General features: G+C 66.2%; 4 protein-coding genes across 5 annotated transcripts; 2 read left to right on the top strand and 2 right to left on the bottom strand.

Annotated features, from left to right (window-relative positions):
• Positions 1–996: 996 nt before the first annotated feature.
• On the bottom strand, positions 997–2,348 carry VPREB3 (V-set pre-B cell surrogate light chain 3). Its single transcript, XM_061140815.1, has 2 exons — positions 2,141–2,348; positions 997–1,437 (listed from the first exon to the last, which is right to left on the bottom strand). The coding sequence occupies exons 1-2, from the start codon at positions 2,331–2,333 to the stop codon at positions 1,121–1,123; spliced, it is 510 nt and encodes a 169-aa protein (XP_060996798.1). The 5' UTR covers positions 2,334–2,348; the 3' UTR covers positions 997–1,120.
• A 1,758-nt stretch (positions 2,349–4,106) lies between these two features.
• C5H22orf15 (chromosome 5 C22orf15 homolog) lies at positions 4,107–6,271 on the top strand. Of its 2 annotated transcripts, XM_061140813.1 has the most exons (6): positions 4,107–4,152; positions 4,625–4,711; positions 4,812–4,949; positions 5,185–5,259; positions 5,338–5,494; positions 5,789–6,271. In XM_061140813.1, exons 1-6 carry the CDS (start codon positions 4,128–4,130, stop codon positions 5,832–5,834), a joined length of 528 nt encoding a protein of 175 aa, XP_060996796.1. In that variant the 5' UTR covers positions 4,107–4,127; the 3' UTR covers positions 5,835–6,271. The 2 variants fall into 2 exon arrangements, with proteins under 2 accessions (XP_060996796.1, XP_060996795.1); XM_061140812.1 differs by having other exon boundaries at positions 5,185–5,494.
• Positions 6,263–8,723, bottom strand: CHCHD10 (coiled-coil-helix-coiled-coil-helix domain containing 10). The gene is made up of 4 exons (XM_061140814.1): positions 8,589–8,723; positions 8,164–8,386; positions 7,243–7,390; positions 6,263–6,461 (listed from the first exon to the last, which is right to left on the bottom strand). The coding sequence occupies exons 1-4, from the start codon at positions 8,627–8,629 to the stop codon at positions 6,442–6,444; spliced, it is 432 nt and encodes a 143-aa protein (XP_060996797.1). The 5' UTR covers positions 8,630–8,723; the 3' UTR covers positions 6,263–6,441.
• Positions 8,724–11,707: 2,984 nt separating this feature from the next.
• Positions 11,708–20,773, top strand: MMP11 (matrix metallopeptidase 11). The gene is made up of 8 exons (XM_061141450.1): positions 11,708–11,821; positions 16,375–16,604; positions 17,440–17,583; positions 17,684–17,817; positions 17,933–18,174; positions 18,253–18,469; positions 19,142–19,399; positions 19,976–20,773. Exons 1-8 carry the CDS (start codon positions 11,708–11,710, stop codon positions 20,107–20,109), a joined length of 1,473 nt encoding a protein of 490 aa, XP_060997433.1. The 3' UTR covers positions 20,110–20,773.
• The last annotated feature ends 696 nt before the right edge of the window (positions 20,774–21,469 follow it).

Genomic DNA, 21,469 nt, shown 5'->3' with positions numbered 1-21,469 from the left:
CGTGGCTTCGCTCGGCGGCGGCTGCTGACGCGAGCCCGAGGCCCCGCCCCGAGCTCCCGGGCTCCGCCCCCGCCCGCGGCACTTCCGGGGCCGCTCTAGGCCGCGCGGAGGCCCGCGTCTCACTGGTCCCGCCGTCTGCACGCCGGGCCCCTGAAAGCAGGACTCGGAGTCAGGGAGGCCAGTCCCGTGGGCGCGCGGCTCTCCGGGCGGTCCCCAAGCGCGTCCCGGCCGGCTGGGAGGACGTCGACCAGGCACCTGCCCTGCGGGTGGGGCCGGCCGGAGGCCGAGGGGGGCGCTGGGGTCCCTGGGAGAAGGGCAGGCGTGCCCATCACACCTGTTGGGATTTTCCACCCGCCCCCTTCGTGGGGAGCCCGGGACCCGCCTGCCCACCTCATCCCCTCAAAGACCGATGAGAGCCCAGGAGATGGCTGGGCGCCTAGGCGGGACCCTCTCGTGCATCTGAGGGGTGGTCCCCCTGTTCAGGTGGCGCCTCTTAGAGGAACCAGGAGAGAAGAGAGCTGTGTTCCTCAACTCCCCACCCCCGCTCCCACGGCTAAATTCTGCTTCTGGTGGCAAGACTGCCCCTCCACCCCAGGAGGGCTGCTGCCCATGCCGCCCCTGCCCTCTTCCCACCTGCCTTCAGCGCCCTCAGGTGCCCCTGAGTGCCCACACCCCATGCACACACTCACACCTGCCTCTTTGCCCTACCCAGGAGCAGGGAGAAGCTCCTGAAGACCCAGTCCTGTCGCCCCCCATTGAGTGTTGGACCCCAACCAGCCATGCAGAGCCAGGACTAGCAAAGGCTGGTTCCTTTTTCTCTCACTCAGCTCCTCCTGTCACAGGAAGGCAAGAGCCACCAGTCTGAGCCCCTGGGGGCTGGTGGGGAGGCTGGGCTCCACGCCAAGGTTCTCAGGTGCTTCCTCTTCTGCAGTAATCCCCAGGATCATCCCTACCCCCACACCCCCGGACACAGGGATCTCAGGACCCTCAGAGCAGTTATTGTTGACATGGTGAATATTATTAACCCATTTCACAGAGGAGGAAAACCGAGGCTCAGAGAGAAGGTCCCAAGGTCAGGAGCAGAAGTGGAAGGCAGACAGAAAACACTCATCCCACACCCCTAGAATAAGTCGCCCACAAAGCAGTAATAATCGGCATCATCTTCGGGCTGCACGGGGCTGATGGTCAGGATGCAGGTGTTGTGGGCTGCATCCGCAGCTGCGGAGAAGCGGTCCGGGATGCCAGGGGCCCGGTGTTGGTCCTCCTCTGAGCGGTAGTAGAGGAGCAGGCGGGGGGCGCTGCCTGCTCGCTGCTGATACCAGGACACGCCGAGGTCCCCGATGATGGCGTAACGGGGGCTGATTGTGCAGGACAGTTGGGCCACTTGGCCTGGGAAGACCTGCAGTGCTTCTGGCTTGGTCAGGGCTGGCTGGAAGGCTGAGAGACACACACTCAGGTCTGGCCTGGGCCCCTTCCCTCCGGCCCCTGCCCCACAAAGCCTGGGTCAGACTCCCCAGGAGAATCTCCTCCCAAAAGCTCACAGTTTGTACTGTGGAATCAGCACTGGGTGGGCCACAGAGCGGGCAACCCTTAAGCCCCGTCTTCCCAAGGAGCCACGTGCAGCTAAGGGTCCAGAATTCAGAGGGTGGGCTGGTGGCCTCTGGGTCCTCCTGCTACCCACCCTCACCATTGCCCTGCAGACCCCCATCACTTAGGTCACACTGGCTTGTCCAAAACCCAGCTACAGGCTGATCACCCCCAAGAAGCCTCCTGGGCCGTTACTATATCCATCAGCTCAGTCTCCAGCCACTGACTGCTGGAGACCTTCTCAGGGGTAGCTTGTCCCTGAGGCCCTGCGGGGCGGTGACTAGGCCACACCAGCTTCCCCTCTGAAAAACTAAATAGGTGACCGGTCTCTGAGACCCGCCACCGCCCCACTCCCAGAGTCAGAGTCCAAAGGGACCCTAGCCATCTGGTCACTCACCAGTGGGGAAACTGAGGCCAGGTCTCTCCCCCTCACAGCCCCTTCGGAAACCATCCCCCTTGCCCAGTGCGATTTACTTCCCCGCAGGGCTCTTCTAGAGCCCCGTGCTGCCTTCCACACACACCCCCAGGTGAGCCAGGCCTGGGGAGGGCTCACCTGCCAGGAGGGCCCCCAGCAGAAGGAGGGCCAGGGGCGGGCAGGCCATGGCCGGAGGCAGGGAGGCAGGCGGGAGTCCGCTGTTGTGCAGGCGGTGCTCCAGGTGCTTTAGGACCTCCACGCGAGGGAGGCCGCTGGACCCCGACACGGCATGCAAATCGTCAGCCCCCTGACGGGGGGAGGGCGGTGCCATCTCCCCAAACGTCAGCGAGCGGGCCCGTGGGGCCGCCTGAGAGCAGGAGCCGGAAATCCACAGGTGCAGTCAGAGCAGGTGGCTGCTTTCCACCGAGGTCTCATGTGTACGGTCACGTGCACAGACCTCACACGTGTGGCTCGAGCGTCACACACACACACACATCCCTGCAGCCTGTACCCAGACCAAATTTTATAAAATCTCCGTCGCCCCAGAAGGCTCCCCCAAGTGCCTCCCTGACCTGTAACAGCCCTCCGCCCTGTTACTCCCACTGTGGACCCCTCTCTATGGCACCTCTGTGACGCTGCAGACAAAAGACAAAAGACCCCCCAGCCCAGCAGCTTGAAAGACAGAAGCCCCTTGGCGAACAGAGGGGTGGTGGCTGGAACCGAGGGCGCACGCGGGCGTCTGGCCGCAGCCGCTCCGAACCGTGCCGCAGGTCCCCTGGGGAGAAAGCGCTGGCCTGTGAGTCTGGGAACGCTGCCCGCAGGCCGCCTCTGTGCGCCTGCTGTGGTTGAAGCGCGTCCTCCCCCTAACCTGCCTGCGGCGGGGCTGAGGCCAGCGCTTCTCGTCCTTTGTCCAGGTGTGAACGCCGAGGGAAGCAGAGTGATGCTGGCGGGCTGCGCTGGGATCTGGGCCTCCTCTCTTCTCCTGCACTGAGCTCTGCCCCCAGAAGGGCACAGACGGCCTGACCACCTGGCGGGCAGGCCCGCTGAGAAGGAGGTCTCCTGAGTCCAGAGGCCCGGCCACAGGCAGACGCTGAGGGGCCGTGACACGGTGCAGCACGCTGGAGAACGCTGGCAGCTTCTTACAAACGGAAACATACTCTCCCCGGACAGCCCGGCACCCCCCTCCCAGGATTTGCCCCTGAGAAAGAGAAATAAATGCCTGTTCACCCAGAGACCTGCAGGCGAGTGTCTGTACTGGCCTTCCTCATCATCACCCCACACGGGAAATGACCCAAAGAGCAGGCGGTGAGCAGATCCACAGACCGGGGCCCCTCCAGGCAGGGGGACCCTCCTGGGATGAAAGGAAGGACCCACCGACACGGTGACGACCCCTGTGGATCCCACACGCAGGGAGTGCAAGGCTCTGCCCCGTCGGCCGCCTCCCTCTGTGTGACAGCCTGGCTGGGAGTTTGCAGGGGGATGAGGGAGATGTTCTGTATCCTGACTGTGGAGAACACATCGAAGGGTGGCTGTGAACCGTATGCCAATCATACCTCAATAACAACAGGGGACAGAAGAGGAGGAGGCCGGGAGTGCGCCTGGGAAGGGGGCCTGCAAGACTGGGGATGCCCCCACCTCCAGGAACCTCCCCCACTCCCCGCCTGGGAGCTCTGTCTCTCCTTGTGGGTGGTGGAGGCGGGGGGCGTGGGCAGTGGTCTCTGGACACCCCTGGGCCCAAGGCTCCAACCCCTGCTAGAGCCCTGCACTGGGAATGCCCGGGCCCCCCCGAAAACCCCGTTACTCAGATACTGGGGAGAAGGCATTTCCTGCTCAGACCTCTTGGCAGCTCCCACTGTCATGGAGACCAGCTTGGAAGCTGGCTGAGGGGGCGGGGGAGGGAACCTCAGTCTTCTCTGATCCAGCGAGCAGGAGAAGGAGAAGGCCGAGGACCCTGGATTAGCTGCAGAGACCCCCTGGGCTGAGCAAGGAGCTCTGCTTTAGCCCACCCACCATCACCCCCCCCCACCCGTGCATCTCCCCAGGGCCCACCCTGCAGTCTGGCTCCACCCCAGCTCCTTCCCCAGGTGGGAAGTTGGGGTCCGAGGGGTCTGTCCCCACCACGGCCATGTTTATCATGGTGATGTTCGGAGGTAAGTCACAGGGGGTCCCCTGTGCTGGCAGATGGGTGGGGGTACGTTCCCTCTGCCTTGTGGAGGGGGGAGAACGAGGAGGCAGTGTGGGGAAGGGGGTGCCCATGGGATGAGTCTGGGGGGAGTCGCTTGAGGGAAGCCCCCGCCCAGGCTGGGTCCTGGGCGAGGCAGGCGGGCTCCTCCCGGGCCACACAGCTGCTGTGGCGCCGCTGGGGAGTCTGTGTTCCAACTGCCCCATCTCTTCGCTGGCCAGGGTCCTGCAGCTCTCGGGAGTGGGGGGCACCTGGCCTTCTGGTGGGGGGGCGGGTGCGGGATGGGGGTGGGGGCTGCATGGTGGAGGCAAGAGTTGTTCAGATGTCTGGGGAGATGGAGTGGGGTACATTCCTGACCCTGTAGGCAGGAGGGAGGCAGAGCGTCCCGGTCTGGGGGGAAGGGCGGGTGCCATGCACCCACCTCCGCCCCTCTCCCGCAGCTGGCTGCTGGGAGCTGGTGAACATCTGGTGCAGCCTCGGGACCCTCACTGCCCACCTGAGGCAGAGGTGCAAGGTGCCCCCTGACGGTGAGGGGGCAGCGAGGGGTGCTGGAGGGCCAGCTGAGGGCCCCCCCACCCTGGCAGGGGAAGTACCATCCCTGCCCTGCCTCCCTCTCCACCCTCTCAGCAACCATCGCCCTGCTGGCTGAGGACGGGCACCTGGTCAACCTCGTGGAGGGGCTGGAGGAGGGGCCTTCCCCGGCGCCCTCCATGACCAGCCCCCTGCTGCAGGAGCGGGGAACCTATGTTCTGGTGCAGATCATCAGTAAGTGGGGTCCAAGATTCGCGCCCCCCTGCAGTGACGTTGGAATATAAGAGGAGAGACAGCATCCACGGGGCACCCCTGCCCTGCAGAGCCCCCAGCCTGGCCAGGACCCAGCCCTGTCCTTCCCATCCAGTGCCCTGTCCTGAGCCCAGGCCGGGGCGTAAACACGTCCAGAGTTGGGGTGGGGGGCTGCGGACCACCAGCCAGCCAGTGATCAGACTCCCTCCCTCCACAGAGGGGGAGGGAGGGGACCCCACGCGCTATGAGTCCCTCCTGGAGAACCTGGATGGGTGGTGTCCAGAGATGGCTGGTGAGTGTCACAGGAGAGCCTGGGGGTGGGGGCGCCTGCCCGCCCACGCACTCAAGCAGGGCATCCTGGGCCTCACAGAGGAGCTGCGCTGGCGGTCGGGCCTGCCCCTCCAGGGCGACGGCCGGAGGCGGCGCCTGGGCACTCAGCGTGGCCACCAGGAGCAAGGCCCTCCTTCACGGCCCCGAAGGGTGGGCTCCCTACTGTCCTGGACCCAGGAGCCAGGGCCTGGAGCCAGGTAAGGAGGAGACACAGACCCCAGGGGGGCTGCTCACACCCAGAAATGGGACCCCCTTCCCAGGGGACGGACGGATGTGTGTGCTGAGAGGTGGACCGCAATGTCAGCCTCCCTCGGAGACACACTGTCCCCAAGGACAGGCCCCCATCAGCCCGCTGGGGGCTCGGTGACCAGGGGACGTGGGACAGGGCCTGGTACACGGTGGGTGCTCCGTGCAGAGACTGAACGAACTCAGCGGAGGCAGCAGCTCCGAGTGCGCGATGGCATTTAAAGGGCCTGCTCCTCTGCCGGCAGGCCCCGTGACCTGACACATCACAGCCAAGTGGCCGAGCTGGACTGAGATCCAAGGGCGCTGGCCGTGACCTCTGCTCGTGTGGTCAGGTGCAAAGGCCCGAAGCATTTCTCCTGCTAAATTTGCAATTACGGGGAAATTGCATCAGCAAGAGGGGCAAGGTCACCGGCAGAGCGTGAGGCCACCGTGGGGCCCCCAGGGACAAGAAGGGTGGAGGGGCGGGGGTCCCTGAGAGGAGGCGGCATGCTCCTTCGGGGTCTCCAGCCGGCCAGAGTCGGACGCCCTTGAGGCTTGAGGTCAGCGGTTAATGCCTCACCGTCCGGTCAGCGCTGCCTATAGGATTACGCAGGATGACAAGGGCGACCTCCGCACTCGGGACAGCAGCTGAAGGGGCGGCACCCCACCCCGCAGCAGGACTTCCATCTCCCACCACCCTGCCCCCTGCAGACAGTCCAACGAGAGGGGACACAGCAGGCTTGGCTAAAATAAAGGCTTTTAATTGCACATTTTCATCTCGGATCATCTGTGGGGTGAGGGACCCCCTCCTCACTCCAGGTCCCAGCTCGGTGGGTACAATCTGACGTCGTGGTCCGGCTGTTGGTGGGAGGGGGGTGAAGGTGGGTGCAGGGCTGGCCACCCAATCTGCTCTGGTCTCTTAGGGCAGGGAGCTCAGACCTGTAGAGAGAGGAGATCAGGCCAAAGGTACAGGAGCACCTGGGAGGAGTGGGAGCACCCAGGAGGAGCGGGAGCACCCGGGAGGAGGAGCACCCAGGAGGCATAGGAGCACCCAGGAGGAGCGGGAGCACCCGGGAGGAGGAGCACCCAGGAGGCATAGGAGCACCCAGGAGGCATAGGAGCACCCAGGAGGAGCAGGAGCACCCGGGAGGAGTGGGAGCACCCGGGAGGCATAGGAGCACCCGGGAGGAGCGGGAGCACTCAGGAGGAGGAGCACCCAGGAGGAGCGGGAGCACCCGGGAAGTGCAGGAGCACCCGGGAGGAGGAGCACCCAGGAGGCATAGGAGCACCCAGGAGGAGCGGGAGCACCCGGGAGGAGCACCCAGGAGGCATAGGAGCACCCAGGAGGAGCAGGAGCACCCGGGAGGAGGAGCACCCAGGAGGCATAGGAGCACCCAGGAGGAGCGGGAGCACCCGGGAGGAGTGGGAGCACCCGGGAGGCATAGGAGCACCCAGGAGGAGTGGGAGCACCCAGGAGGAGGAGCACCCAGGAGGAGCGGGAGCACCCGGGAAGTGCAGGAGCACCCGGGAGGAGGAGCACTCAGGAGGCATAGGAGCACCCAGGAGGAGCGGGAGAACCCGGGAAGTACAGGAGCAGCCAGGAGGACCAGGAGCACACAGGATGAGTGGGAGCACCCAGGAGGAATGGGAGCACCCAGGAGGAGCAGGAACAGTGAACCGCCCCTCCCGCCCCGGCGCAGGTCAGGCAGCGGGCGCTCACCGTGGTTGTACTTGCACTGCTTCAGGGCCTCGCTGAAGCCCTCGCACAGGGTCAGGTCGCTCTGGGTGGTGGAACAGTCCAAGAACTGCCTGATCTCATAGGCGCAGGGCCCCGTCTGCAGGGGCTGAGGGGCGGCACGTGCTGGGGCCTGGGGCACAGCACAGGAGGCAGCTGGGTCAGCTCGGGGTGGGCACCCGGGAGAGGACTCCGAAGCTGGGGGTGGCGGCTGCCCCTCCACAGACCCCCGGCTCTGATGCCTCAGGGGTCCCTAGCGGGTAGTGTGCCCCAGGTCTCAGCGGCTCCATCCCTGAAACAGGGTGGCCCACAGCCCTCTCGAAGCCCCTGCCGCTGCTGCGGTGGTGCGGAAACCAGAGCAGGTGGGGCGGGAGGTGGGACATGGGTCTAGAAAAGCCCAGGGCGCTGCTGCTTTGAGCTCCAGGCCGACAGGTTCTAGCACGTTCCTGGCTCAGCCACGCTGATTCTCGTGATCCCTGACCCCATCACTAAGCCCAAATGTGGCTCAGGACTGGTGGGGTGCCCAGTGGGGGACAGGTCAGCAGGCCCAAACTCACTGACTACCAGTCACCCCTGGGCGCAGGAAGGGGCCTCCTGGGGGGTGGAGGGTGGGGGGAGAGCGGGCACTCAGGAGCTCCAACAGCCCTCCCTTCTACTAGGGTTGGGCAACTTTGGGCCGTCTGTGACCCCTAAGGGCCTCGGTTTCCCCATCTTTAAAGGGCTGGTTGGTGTCTGTCTACGGGGTTCTAGGGACCTTAGCCACAGGGGATGCGTTGGGAGAGCCTGCCTGTGAGTGACCCGAGGCCAACAGCCGAGTGACCAGTAGGACCCTTCTTGGGGCGGCTCTGGACTGGCGCATCACCCCGCGCTGTGTCGGGCCTCATTTTCCTCTGAGCCCTTGCTCACCTGCTGGGCGGCAGGCTGGGCGGGCTCTGAGCTCCCCCCACTGAAGGCTCCGGTCAGGGCGCTGCCCACGACGTGGCCCACAGCCGAGCCCACGGCCACTCCGGCGGCGGTGGTCGCCATCTGCGCCATCAGGCCGGGCTGGCCCGACGGGGCGGGGGCCGCGGCCGCGGCCGCGGGCGGCGGGTGCGCAGGCGGGTGGGCGGCAGAGGGCGCGGCGGGGCGGCTGCGGGATGCGGGGAGAAGTGGGGTCATTCCTAGTCGGACCCCCGGCCGGGCAACCACAGTCCTAGACGCGCAGCGGCGGCCCCCCGCCCCGCCCCCGCCAAGATGGCGCGGCCGTCACCAAGGTCACGCTGTCGCGTCCTTGCCGGGCCGCCCTTAGCCCGCGCCCGCGCCCGCTGCCCGGCGCCCGCGCCGGCTCCTACCTAGCTGGCCGCGAGGCCACGCTACGGCTCCCCCGGGGCATGGTGGCGGCGGCGGCGGCGGCGGCGGGGCCGGACGAGCCGAGTCGGAGACGGCGACGGCGGCGCTGGCTGTGGCTCCGGGACGGAGGCGGCGGCGCCGGTCCCCGCCGGCGGGGCGGGGCCGGGGCGGGGCCGCGGGGACACGCCCCCTTCGGGAGGCCCTGGGCCCGGTCACGCGGCACCCCCGCGGATCCCCGGCTTCTCCCTCGGCAGCTCCGGGGGTCGGTGAGTCTGCGCCCTCCTGGCCGCCGGTCCGAGCTGTGTGCGCCCTGGGGAAACGGAGCCGCTGTGGCAGGGCGCGGAGGGCGCACGCAGGGGCCACGGGACGGTCCTTCAAAGGCCGCGTCGGAACGCGGCGAGCCGAACCACGGGCGGTCTGGCGATCGGCCGAGCCCTGCTTCTGCCCCTCCCGTGGGGCCGGGCTCGCTGGCTCCTGAGTGGCCCCAGGGTCGCGGGTGGACTGGGGCGGATACAAAGCACGCACCCCTGTCTGCCCCGAGCAAGCCTCGCAGGACTGCTCACAGAGCACCCACCAGGAGGCGTCCGGTACCCACCCCCCGACCGCGGTTCAGTTCAGTTCAGCTGCTCAGTCAGGTCCAACTCTTTGCGACCCCACGGACTGCAGCACCCCAGGCTTCCCTGTCCATCACCAACTCCTGGAGTTCACTCAAACTCATACCCATTTAGTCGGTGATGCCATCCAACCATCTCATCCTCTGTCGTCCCCTTCTTGTCCTGCCTTCAATCTTTCCCAGCATCAGGGTCCTTTCCAATGAGTCAGTTTTTCGCATCAGGTGGCCAGAGTATTGGAGTTTCAGCTTCAGCATCAGTCCTTCCAATGAACACTCAGGACTGATTTCCTTTAGGATGGACTGGTTGGATGCAGTGCTAGACCCCGACCATGTTTACCCGGCGTGTCCTTTCCAAAGGCCGTCCCCTGTGGGCCTAGGGGCATTGGTACGGGTTTGAATTCTGTGGCCTCGAATTTTACCACTTGGTTCCAAGTCCAGGGCAGGGTCATCGAGATTCAGGATACTTCCCAGCCGTTCAGCAACGGCAGGTTTTCACGGTTTTCATTTTTTCTGAATGAGTTCTGAGTGGTCATATCAGTTCCCTTGGCGGGGTGGGCTCCCGACTTTCCTATCCCCACATCACTGTTCCCTACCCCCAAGGGAGGCCTCCTGGCACTGGGACTGCAGGGCAGATGAAGTCAAGAGCAGAAGCATGGGGTGGGGGGCTCAGGTGGGGAGAGGAGGCCCCTCTGTGAGGAGGGGACGGCAGGCAAGCAGGGAACAGGGGCACCGGCAGTGTCTGGCAGGCTGGGTGATGTCACGACTGCGTCCCAACCACATAGTCCTTTCAGCCAGCCCAGGAGGCAGGGTCCTCCCCTGAGCCCCATCTGGGCCTGGGCTTCAGTTTTCTCCTCTCTGCAATGGGGTGGCCGTTTGCCTCCAGGAGAGGGGAGCATGTAAAGGTGGCCACTCTCTTCTCGCAGACATGCCAGGCCTGGGCCAGCTTCCACCACTTTGCTCCTGCAGCCCCTGCTGACCTGCTCTTGTTTGCCAAACAGGCCCCTCCTGGGCTGATCAGGGTCCCCTTCCTGCAGGAAGTCCTCTGGGACCAGCACAGCTTGCTATAACTGTGGCCTTCCACTGTGGAAACGTGGAAAGGTTGTTACTAAAAACTCCCATGACTGGTGGATTGCAGGTCCCCAAAACAAGGCCACGCATCCCTGGAGGCACTCGAGACCACTTAAGGTAGTTAAACATTTTTACTTTATGCATTTTGATGTGTATCAGAAAGATAAAAAAATGTATCATCAGTTCATTAAATCCGTGATTTCTTGACCAATATTGCTAAGATGAGGCTGAAGCAGGCATTTCCATTTTTAAAAAAGTAAATCACTCTGAAGAAACAAACGGCAGGACTTCCCTGGTGGTCCGGTGGTGAAGAGTCCATGCTTCCAATGCAGGGGGCATGGGTTCGATCCCGGGTCAGGGAACTAAAAGCCCACATGCGTTGCAGCCCGGCCAAAAAATTTTGAAAAGGAAGAAAAAGATGGCAAACGGCCTGGGGAGTGAAAAATCACAGCAGTCTTCCTTCTTCTCGCCCTCTAGGGGTCTCTGTGGAGCCTCCCTGGAGAGGCCGCGGCGGCTCCGGGGACTGGAAGGGGAGGAGGGGGTTGAGTCCGCGGTGGCCCTCCCCTCGCTGCCCGTCTCCTCCCTTTTCAGGCACAGCCTCACCCTGCGGCGGCTCAGGGGCCGGCCCGCCGGGACGGGTGCCACCGTGTCCCGGCTCCCCGGGGGTCAAGCAGACTGCCTGCGCTCGGGGTCACCGCAAGGGCTGTACGACCCTTTCCCAGTGTGGTCACGACCCCTCCCTCTGACTCTCACAGACACGTCCTCGCCTCAGGAGGCTGGCCCTGAGGGCCTCTGAGGAGCCTGCTCGTCAGGCCAAGGGGCGGCGTGGGGTCTCCAGCGCCCCGCACAGACACTGCTTTCTGACCGCCTCCTCCCAACAGCTGACCTGCAAAGAAGGCCTCCTGACTCCTCATCCTGCCCGGTGGTTTGGAAGAAGCCTCATCTGGCTCCTCCCTCCTGGGGCCTCAGTCTCCTCCTCTGTGAACTGGCGGATTCTGCCAAGCTGACGTCCTGGCCAGCCGCCTCCCGTGGCTCAGGGTCCCCCGGGACACAGCTGGATGTCCCTGCTCGGGATGCACCTTCCCAAGTTGGGCCTGTCAGGAGGCGGGGGCGAGCAGGGAAACTCGACTCCTCTCAGACGGCCCATCGCGCTGGGGAAACTGAGGCCCGGAGCAACGGCACCCCCCGGCCAGGGTCACCCGCCAACACCGCCCCCCGCCCCCGCCCCCCCCCCCCCCGGTCCCTCCGGGCCTCCGAGACCGCAGCCCGGCACGCCGCGGGAAGGACCGGATCTGCTGGCCGGGCCACCCCCACTCCCTGGCCGCCGGCGCGGGGCGAGTGCAGAACAAAAGCGGGGGCGGGGCCGGGGCGGGGGCGGGGCGGAGGCTATAAGGGGCGGCGGCCGGCGGCGGCCCAGCAGGCCCTGCAGCCCCGGGGCGGATGGCTCGGGCCGCCGGGCTCCGCGGCGCGGCCCCGCGCGCCCTCCTGCTCCCGCTGCTGCTGCTGCTGCTCCTGCCGCTGCCGCTGCTGCTGGCCCGGGCCCCGCGGCCGCCGGTGAGTGCCCGCCGCCCGGCAGCCCCCGGCCCCGCCCCGCCCTCCACGCCGAGGGGCGCCGGCCGGCAGAGCTGGACCCACGGGGGCGTCCGGGAGTGGCCCGTTACCCTGAAACGCTGTCTGGGTGCCCCGGGGGCGTGATGGATAGTGAGCTTCCCGTCGCCGGAGGTATGCAAGTGGAGCCGGCGCCGGGATTGCTTGGACTGGCTGGTGAGCGGGACGCTAGACGCACACCACCACCCGCCCAGCTCTGGGACCTGTCCCCTCCGCGCCTCCCCCCCCCCCACCCCGGCTGCGATCCTGGGTGTGTGTGTGTGTTGCAGGGGAGGGACAGCGGGAGTGGCTCTAGGGCTCCCGACACACCACAGGGACAAAGACCCGTGGGTCTCCAGCTGGCGTCAGCCGCCAGGTGTGTGGCCTCGGTGAGCACGCCTCCAGGCAGGAGGGCGCGAGGGGTCTGAGCCTGGCGGAGACAGATGCCACCGCCTGGGACCTGTGAGTGGCGGGATCCGGAGGCCGTGGAGCCGGGAGGCAGCCTGAGCGTGAGAGCTCCGGCGTGCCCCAGCGGGGCGGGTGGCAGGGGGACACCCCTGTGTGTGCCAGCCTGCGTGTGCCCTGAAGGCTGCGCCCTCCCCAACAGCTGGGGCTTCGGGGGACCAGTCACAGCCTGGGCTACTGCAGGCACATAGCTGCCTGGGTGCCCGGCCCGCTCGGGCGTGCCGCTGAGCTTCCAGCCTGACCGGGCAGGGATGGGGGGCAGGGATGGGGTTGTTAGCGGGGATGGGGGCGGGGGTGCAGGCAGACTCTCAGGGGACAGCTCCGGACAAGGGAGGTACGGCCAGCCTGGGCCCCTCTGTCCAGCCACGCCAGCTCTGCCCTGGCCAGTCTTGCCCCCTGGCAGCGCTGGGGATGGAAGGGGTGGTGGGTACCTCGGTCCAGGGGCCCTGCCTCCTCCCCAGCCCTGCCCGGCTCCCTAGGCCTGGGGGCAGAGTCTAGGGGTCACCCTGGGGAGCTGCTGAATCGGTTTAGGAACCGGAGGGATCTGGGCTTTTGAACCACATGGCCCTAGGTGAGCCCTCCGGCGCCTCGGTAGCCCTCACCCCCAGCCTTGTCCAGTGGGGGGGGTGGGAGGCGACAGCGCCCACTGCCGGGCCAAAGAGCGTCTGCAGGGAGGCCAGGAGAGCTGGGCACAGGGACACGTTCCATCACCTGGAGCTGCCACTGTGCCACTTGTGCGGGGTCAGGTGAGGTCTGAGCCGGGCTGTTGTCTGTCACCCAGCAGATATGCAGGGGGCACTCGGGGTCACCTCGGACGTTCTTATCCCTGGACGGCTGTTGGCAGGGCCAGGAAGGCTCTGTAAATATTTATCCTCCCAGCTCACAGCTTTCAGGGTTGATGAAAGCCCTGCCGCCCGCCCGCTGTGGGGGACCCCGCCTTCCCTTCTGGAGCCAGCAAGGGAGGTGGTGGTTGGGGTGGGGGGGTGAGATGGACCTGCCTGCTCAGGAGCAAGTGGTGTGACTCGGGGGGGGTCACTTGACCTCTCTCAGCCTCAGAGAGGCCCGGGATGGTGTGCGGATGCTCCCTGCCTTCCTCCCAGCCTGCAGCGTCCTCCCCTTGGGGTCACCTCCTGCCCACCGCAGAGGGGGTGGCCATGGGGACCTGGGCCAACGGCAGGCAGGCTGGAGAGGGCACGCCCAGCCCAGCCGTGCCCAGCGCTTCCCAGTCCGGGGTCCCCCTCACTCCCAGCCGCTGGCTGCCTCCCATTTTCCCGATTGCAGGTTGACCCCTGCCCAAGTGATTCCTCGAGGATGTGTGAGGCTGTAGTGTGGTGCCCGTCGGGGAGAGGTGGGGTGAGCGGACTGGGCACCCCCGCCCAGGGAAGGCCGAGGGAGACGCTGGCCAACGAGCAGGCAGGCCTGCAGGGAGGGCGAGCAGCCGTCTCAGGAATGTGGGTTTTGGAGATGAGCCACGGCTTGGGGGTTGGGGGGCCATGGGTGGGGAGGCCTGATCCCCAGGTCTAGGTCCAGCTCTGGGCTCCCTGGCTGTGTGACCCTGGGCCAAGACCCGGACCTCTCTGGGCCCTGTCTTCCCCTGGGAGTTGGGGCGATGCCTGCTCCCTAATCCCCCAGGGCTGTGGTTGAGGCAGGCGTGGTGTGTGCTCATCCCCACCTCACTGCCTCCCAGCAGCCCCGGGCGGGGTGGGGGGGGTGGGACTGGCGCACCCAGGTGAGCGATCAGGCCTCGCAGCTAGGGAGAGACACCAGCCCCAGGTTGGAAAGGACGTGGGGAGACAGAGTGTGCGAGGGTGGCGGGGCAGGGGCATGCGTCCCGTCCCAGCAGTGGGGAAACTGAGGCCAAGACCCTGTGGGTGGTGGGCTCCAGCAAAGGACCTCGCTGCCCTGGGGCCCTGATCGTAGAGCCTCCAGGGGTGGTGACCATGACGTGGGCAGGGGACCAGAGGCCCGGCTCAGAGGTGGACCCCGCGCAAGTCACTCTTCCTTTCTGGCCCTGAGAGCTTCCTTCCAGCTGCCACTCCTGCGTTCTGCCGTCAAGTCTGGAGGCCTGGTGGGGAGGTGGGGGCTGACCGCCAGATGGGGGAGGGCAGGACTTTGGCAGAGCAGCGTCCCAGAGCGGGGGGAGAAGCCAGCCCGGGGAGGGAACTCCCTCCGTGCCTGCTGCCCCAGAGGGCGTTACAGAGAGAGGTCGGTTACCCTTCGCCGCGGCCCCGTTCCCACTGGACAGATAGGAGACTGGAGGCCGAGAGAGGGCTGTGAGTTGCCCAGGGTCTCCATGGCGTGGAACTGGGCCTTCTGAATCTCAGGCCAGGGTTCTCGCCACTGCACTGAGTGTGCCAGGATGCAGGGGTCCAGGCCTGGACCTAGCGCCTCATGGGGGCAGGAGAGGAAGGCACGGTGGGCGTGCCTATCACCCACCGCCCCCTTGAGGCTTGCTGCTTAGGCCTCCCTGGGGGAGCAGAAGAGAGGGGAGATTTTCCCTTGATGGCAGGCTGGGCTCTGGGCTCTCTGGGGCTCCGGGGCAACAACGCAGCCCTGGCTTTTCTGGGGAGGGTCCTGGGACCCCTGTCACAGTTGAGGAAAGGATTTCTGTTCCTCCTGGAGGTCATGGAGCTGGTGTGGGGAGGAGCAGGGACAGGCCCGGGGCCCACCTCCCCAGTGTGAGACCTGGACGTGTGTCCTCCTGCCTGACGCCGGGGGTGGGGGTGGAGGGTCCAATGAACCCTGCCCCCAAAGTGTCTGGACGACAGCAGGTACTTGGTCATTTCCCCTTCCTCCTCTTCGGTCGCCCTGGTGGGGCCAGTCCCTCCCCTGGGGAAGGGGGACCCCAGCCTGAAGGACAGAGCAGAGCTCGGGTCGGGGTGTGCTGGGAGCGCAGAGAGCCTCCCGCCCTGCCTGCTGCTCCTTCCTGGTGGCTCTGGCATCGGCAGCTGGCGGGGGCTGGGATGCTTGTCGGAGCTCTGGGGTGCCCAGGGCCTGGGAGCGTCGCCAGAGGCTGAGGCTGAGGGTGGGGCCCCGGCGGCCCGGCTCCTGCCCCAAATATGGCTCGGGACGGCCACAGCAGTGCGGAGCAGACAGGCCGGGCCGGACGGCGCTGAGGCTCCCCCAGCTCTGCTGTGACCCACGCCGGGCCCTCACCTGCGGCCCGGGGTGCCACGGCCCCGCTTGGCTCCGCTGTGTCCTTGCGGGCTGATCCCGCGGGCTCTCCCTACCTCTCTGAGCCTCCACTTTTTCCAGGCAGGGGAAACCACGACCTTCAGGCTGGGAAGTGGGGAGGGTGGGCGCGCCAGGTCAGAATCGCCCCTCCACTGGGCGAGTGTGGTCCAGGGGCCCTGGCAGGGTGGGGGCTGGGCGTCTGGGAACTGCCAGCCCCCCCACCCATGTGGAGAGGACACACAGCCTACACAGACGCCATGCCCCCGCCGGCAGCAGCGGGAAAGAACCCAACCGCGGCCAAACACATAAATAACTGAGCGATAAAAGTTTTAAAGATCGTTACTTAAAAAAAACAAGTGCGCCCCAGCGATCAGTTACCGGTGCCCAGAGTGGCGCCGGCCCCGTGCTGAGCGCGGCCTGGTCGGTTCACCCCCAGATCCACGCTGGAGGGAGGGATCCCCCCTACTTGTCAGGTGGGCAGATGCAGGCGGGGCAGGGCGGCAGCCCCCCCATGCTGGCGGGTGGCCGCAGTGGACGTCCTGGGCAGGGGCCAGCTCGCGGAGCTGGATAGGACAGACCTGGGGGCTGGGGGTGCCCAGGAAGAAACAGAGGAGGAGAGGCGTCTGCTGGGGGGGTCCCTTTGGGGCTGTGTGTGAAGAGGGCAGGGGGGCCTGCAGCCCCACCCACCCCTCCCTGGCCCAAACGGCGGGAGTAAGTGACCCTGGGCGCCTGGGGCCCTCCAGGAGGGGGCAGGAGGCCTTGGGATCAGCGTCTGGACGCCAGGCAGCCCGCACCAGACCGCCGTGCTCCCCGATGGCCTCCACTGGAGTGAGGGTGCGCTGACGTCCACACCTCTGACCCGGGGCCTGTCTCCTGCTCAGGACGCCCCCCGCCGCCACCCTGTGAGCAGAGGACCGGAGCCGTGGCTGGAGGCCCCTCCCGACAGTGATGCCCCCGCCCTGGCCGCCCAGGAGGCCCTCCCGCTGGCTGGCCGCCCCAGACCTCCCCGCTGCGGTGTGCCTGACCCGCCCGATGGGCCGAGTGCCCGCAACCGACAGAAGCGGTTCGTGCTGTCGGGTGGGCGCTGGGAGAAGACGGACCTCACCTACAGGTAGGGCCGATGACCACGAGCTGGCCTTTGACCTGCACCTGCTGTCTGAGACATACCGGGGCGGTGGGGGGGGGCCAGATCCCTGTGGCCAACATGATGGAGTGTCCCCTGACTCCTGCGCCTGCTGGTCAATGCCCCAAACCCACACTTAGATGCACTCCCACACCCTCCCTCGTGGGCACAGTCTCTGCACCTGTCTGGCTGCTCCGCAGACCCGTGGGGCACGGCCATCAGTCACCCACGCAACCTCTGCTGGCACCGTGCTGCGGGCCAGGCCCTGGGACTCTCGATGAGGCAGACACGACCCCTCCTCTGGGGGAGCGGGGTGCTCCCCATGCCCGGTTCAGACCCAGGCAGGGACCCGCCGGGGCAGGCCGGCTGATGGCTCGGGTGGCTTCGGCCCCTGGTGCTGAGACTCACACACCCTGCAGCGAGGCGGGGTGGGGAGCGGCGTGAAGACGGGTGTGGTGGCCCGTGTCATTGCAGCTGGGACTCCTGGGGGCCCCAGAAGTATCCTGGTTGGGGAGCCTAGGGACCCAGGAGGGGCAGGTCCCGGGGCCCAAGGTCTCCCCACGGTCAGTGGCATGGTCAGGTCTAGGGGGGGCCTCGGGGCTCCTGGGTCCTCTCCGCCCAGTGCAGACCCTCGCAGGCACCTAAGGGCATACAGACCACACGAAGGTGCGCCCACGTGGCGCAGGGAGCGGTGGGCACCCTCGGAGCACACCGGGCCTGTGTCCTGCACGCCTTCCCCCTCTGTGCATCCGGGACAGCCAGCAGGGGCTGACGCTACCCCGCGAGCCAGACCCAGCCCCCCCAGCGCCCCCATGCTCCCCAGGATCCTCCGGTTCCCATGGCAGCTGCTGCGGGAACAGGTGCGGCAGACGGTGGCGGAGGCCCTCCAGGTGTGGAGCGACGTCACGCCACTCACCTTCACCGAGGTGCACGAGGGCCACGCCGACATCGTGATCGACTTCACCAGGTGAGCCGGGGGCCTGGGGACGCCCCCCCCACCAACCCCGGGAAGGAAACCCACCTGCCAGCAGCCCTACCACCCTACCCACCCCACCACCACCACACAGGTACTGGCATGGGGACAACCTACCCTTTGACGGACCTGGGGGCATCCTGGCCCACGCCTTCTTCCCCAAGACCCACCGAGAAGGGGACGTCCACTTCGACTACGATGAGACCTGGACCATCGGGGACAACCAGGGTAGGGGCTGGGGCCCCACTTTCCGGAGGGGCCCTGCCGAGGCCCCAGAGCCGGGCCCGGGCTCGGCGTCCTGCTGCAGGAGCTCGCGCATTGCCGGGCTGTCTCCCTCTTCCAGGCACAGACCTCCTGCAGGTGGCGGCCCATGAGTTTGGCCACGTGCTCGGGCTGCAGCACACGACAGCTGCGAAGGCCCTGATGTCCCCCTTCTACACCTTCCGCTACCCACTGAGCCTCAGCCCGGACGACCGCAGGGGCATCCAGCAGCTGTACGGCCGGCCTCGGCTAGCTCCCACGTCCAGGCCCCCGGACCTGGGCCCTGGCACCGGGGCGGACACCAACGAGATCACGCCGCTGCAGGTGAGGCCCTGCTCCCCCGCCACGGCTCCCTCTGCGGCTCCACCGTGGGCTCCTCCTGACCCTGTGCTCTCACCCCAGCCGGACGCCCCGCCAGACGCCTGCCAGGTCTCCTTTGACGCGGCCGCCACCATCCGCGGCGAACTCTTCTTCTTCAAGGCAGGCTTTGTGTGGCGGCTGCGTGGGGGCCGGCTGCAGCCCGGCTACCCTGCGCTGGCCTCTCGCCACTGGCAGGGGCTGCCCAGCCCTGTGGACGCGGCCTTTGAGGATGCCCAGGGCCACATCTGGTTCTTCCAAGGTGAGTGGGCCAGGTCACACTCAGGAGACTGCTGGGAGCCAGGAACATCATGGCCAAGGGTAGGGACAGACAGACGGGATGAGCAGATGGACAGATGGAGGGGGCCCCAGAGTTTTGGGGCCCAGGGAAAGCGTGGCTCACGCCTTTGGGCACAGCTGGGAGGCTTCCTGGAGGAGGCGGTTCTCAAGGCTGGAGTAGGTTGGAAGGTATTGCACCCCATGAAGCACGTGTGATCCTGGCCCCTGGTCTAGAGACGAGGCTCTGGGGCTCAGAGGTGGTGAAGTGACCTGCATGAGGGCACAGCTTGGAGAAGGTCGGGAGGGATGTGAGCTCACTGTGCCAGAGATGGGAGCCTGGAGCACACCAGGGGCAGGGCCTGCTGCGTGAGGGCTGCACCGGGGTGAGCAGCCAAGTGCAGGGAGGGAGCAGGCGCCCAGGTGGCCTCTTTGCTGCTCAGAGCGACCTTTCCCACCTGTACCTCCCGGGGCTGCTGGCATTGCCCAGTGTCCTTGGGGGTAGGGGTGCCAAGCAGGCGTTATTACCGGCCTTTTGTGTTTTATGGACAAGGAAACTGAGGCTGGGAAGGTCCAAGGTGGTGCTGGTGGTGGGACGTGGCCGCTGGGCAGCCCTGTTGCAGCACACGCACCCCCAACCCCCCCGTTTCTCCAACAGGAGCTCAGTACTGGGTGTACGATGGCGAGAAGCCAGTCCTGGGTCCCGCACCCCTCTCTGAGCTGGGCCTGCGGGGATCCGCGATCCATGCGGCCCTGGTGTGGGGCTCCGAGAAGAACAAGATCTACTTCTTCCGAGGCGGGGACTACTGGCGCTTCCAGCCCAGCGCCCGCCGCGTGGACAGCCCCGTGCCGCGCCGGGCCACCGACTGGCGAGGGGTGCCCTCGGAGATCGACGCAGCCTTCCAAGATGCTGAAGGTGTGCGGGGGCCCTCTGCCCGGCCCGCTCCCACTCCGCCCCCTCCTGCTGCCGAGGACCGTGCTGACCCCTTGTGCGCCGTCTCTGTGGCCGTGGGCACCAGGCACAGCATGGAGACTGGGGCGCATGCCCGGGCCCCTCGGGGGTGGCTGGTGAAATCACCACCACCACGAGCTGGGGGCGTCCTAGGTTCCAGCCTGTCAGGCTGGGTGGTAGCTCAGACCAGACCCGGGGGCAGGCGGAAGGGAAGGGCTCACCCAAGGGGCTTCCCTGGTGGCTCAGATGGTAAAGTGTCTGCCTGCAACGCGGGAGACTCAGGTTTGATCCCTGGGTCGGGAAGATCCCCTGGAGAAGGAAATGGCAAGGCCTTCCAGTACTCTTGCCTGGAGAATTCCACGGACGGAGGAGCCTGGTAGGCTACCGTCCATGGGGTCACAAAGAGTCAGATACAACTGAGCGACTTCGCTTTCTTAAGGGCCGCCTGAGGCCCTCGGTTTTCAAGGAGCCGAGCAGTGGCCAAGACCTGCGCCCACCCCTGTGTCCACTTACTAGGCCCTGACCCTCCTGTCTCCTCAGGCTTCGCCTACTTCCTGCGTGGCCGCCTCTACTGGAAGTTTGACCCCGTGAAGGTGAAAGCCCTGGAGGGCTTCCCCCGCCTCGTGGGCCCCGACTTCTTCAGCTGTACCGAGGCTGCCAACACTCTCCGCTGAGCACCGCCTGGCTGTCCTCAGGCCCCTGACGCCTCCACACTGGAGACCGTGGCCGTGGCCGTGGCCCTGGGCACCAGGCAGGGCACGGAGCCGCGTCTGCTGGGGGAGGTGGGCGAGTGCTGCCACCAGGACTGCAGGGAGGGCCACGCGGGTCGTGGCCACTGCCAGCAACTGTCTGAGACTGGGCAGGAGGGCTCTGGCATGGAGGCTGAGGGTGGTCTTGGGCTGGCTCCACCCAGCCTGTGCAGGTCACATGGAACCCAGCTGCCCACGGTCTCCGTCCACACCCCTCAGGGTCGGGCCTCAGCAGGGTTGGGGGAGCTGGAACCGTCACCGTCCTTGCTGTGGGGTCCCACGGGGGCTGGCATGTGGGTGTCAGGGTCCTGCGCCTCCTGCCTCCCACAAGGGTTGCTCTGGGTAGGTGCTGCCTTCCAGTTTGGTGGTTCTGGAGACTTGTTTCCCAGGATCCAGGCCAAAAGGCCCGGTCAGCTGTTGGGGGTGCTTCCTGCCGGAGACCCTGTGCCCTGAGGGCCCCGGTATACCTCAGTCCTATCACGGGTCAGATCCTCCAAAGCCATGTAAATGTGTACAGTGTGTATAAAGCTGTTTTGTTTTCCTTTTCTTTTCTTTTTTACTGACTGTCATTAAACACGGTCATTTTCTACCTGCCTGCCTGGGGTGTCTCTGTGAGTGCAAGGCCAGGATAGGGGTGGAACTGGACCAGCGAGTTGGGAGGCTTGGCTGGGGACCCGCTCGGTCCCCTGGTCCTTGGGGCTGGGTGTCACGTTTAGGGCTCCCCCTGCCCCATCTTGTCCTGCTTGAATGCCTACAGTGGCTTCACAGTCTGCTCCCCACTTCCCCAGCGGCCTCTCAGACCATCGTCCAACAAGTGCTGCTCACCTTTCCCGATCCTGCCACTGTCAGGACACAGAACCAAACTCAAGGTTACCTTGCCTGACTCCTCTCTGGGATCTACTTGCCTGGCACCCTCAGAAAGCCAAGGATCCGCCTGCGATGCAGGAGTGAGTGAAGTTGCTCAGTCGTGTCTGACTCTTTTGCGACCCCATGGACTGTAGCCTACCAGGCTCCTCTGTCCATGGGATTTTTCAGGCAACAGTACTGGAGTGGGTTGCCATTTCCTTCTCCAGGGGATCTTCCCAACCCAGGTCTCCCGCATAGCAGGCAGATTCTTTACCATCTGAGCCACCAAGCAATGCAAGAGACCTAGGTTCAGTCTCTGGGCGGGGAAGATCCCCTGGAGAAGGGAATGACAACCTGCTCCAGTATTCTTGCTTGGGCAGGCTACAGCCCATAGGGTGCAAAGAGACAGGACTGAGAACTCACACACACACACACACAC

The sequence above is a fragment of the Dama dama genome, chromosome 5 (assembly GCF_033118175.1).
Source record: "Dama dama isolate Ldn47 chromosome 5, ASM3311817v1, whole genome shotgun sequence".
In the NCBI taxonomy this organism is placed as follows: Eukaryota; Metazoa; Chordata; class Mammalia; order Artiodactyla; family Cervidae; genus Dama; species Dama dama.
Note: the sequence above shows the minus strand (reverse complement) of the source record. Positions and strands in the feature narration are given on the sequence as shown.

Excerpts from the sequence above, each read along its gene's own strand:
- C5H22orf15 (XM_061140812.1), top strand. The coding sequence starts at position 4,128 with ATGTTTATCATGGTGATGTTCGGAG. Across the intron at positions 4,712-4,811 it reads GTGCAAGGTGCCCCCTGACG|CAACCATCGCCCTGCTGGCT; the intron begins GTGAGGGGGCAG and ends CCACCCTCTCAG. Across the intron at positions 5,495-5,788 it reads GAGCCAGGGCCTGGAGCCAG|GCCCCGTGACCTGACACATC; the intron begins GTAAGGAGGAGA and ends CTCTGCCGGCAG.
- VPREB3 (XM_061140815.1), bottom strand. The coding sequence starts at position 2,333 with ATGGCACCGCCCTCCCCCCGTCAGGGGGCTGACGATTTGCATGCCGTG. Across the intron at positions 1,438-2,140 it reads GCTGGGGGCCCTCCTGGCAG|CCTTCCAGCCAGCCCTGACC; the intron begins GTGAGCCCTCCC and ends TGTGTCTCTCAG.
- CHCHD10 (XM_061140814.1), bottom strand. The coding sequence starts at position 8,629 with ATGCCCCGGGGGAGCCGTAGCGTGGCCTCGCGGCCAGCTAG. Across the intron at positions 7,391-8,163 it reads CCCAGCCTGCCGCCCAGCAG|GCCCCAGCACGTGCCGCCCC; the intron begins GTGAGCAAGGGC and ends GCTGTGCCCCAG. Across the intron at positions 6,462-7,242 it reads GCAGTGCAAGTACAACCACG|GTCTGAGCTCCCTGCCCTAA; the intron begins GTGAGCGCCCGC and ends CTCTCTCTACAG.
- MMP11 (XM_061141450.1), top strand. The coding sequence starts at position 11,708 with ATGGCTCGGGCCGCCGGGCTCCGCGGCGCGGCCCCGCGCGCCCTCCTG. Across the intron at positions 16,605-17,439 it reads AAGACGGACCTCACCTACAG|GATCCTCCGGTTCCCATGGC; the intron begins GTAGGGCCGATG and ends CATGCTCCCCAG. Across the intron at positions 17,584-17,683 it reads ATCGTGATCGACTTCACCAG|GTACTGGCATGGGGACAACC; the intron begins GTGAGCCGGGGG and ends ACCACCACACAG.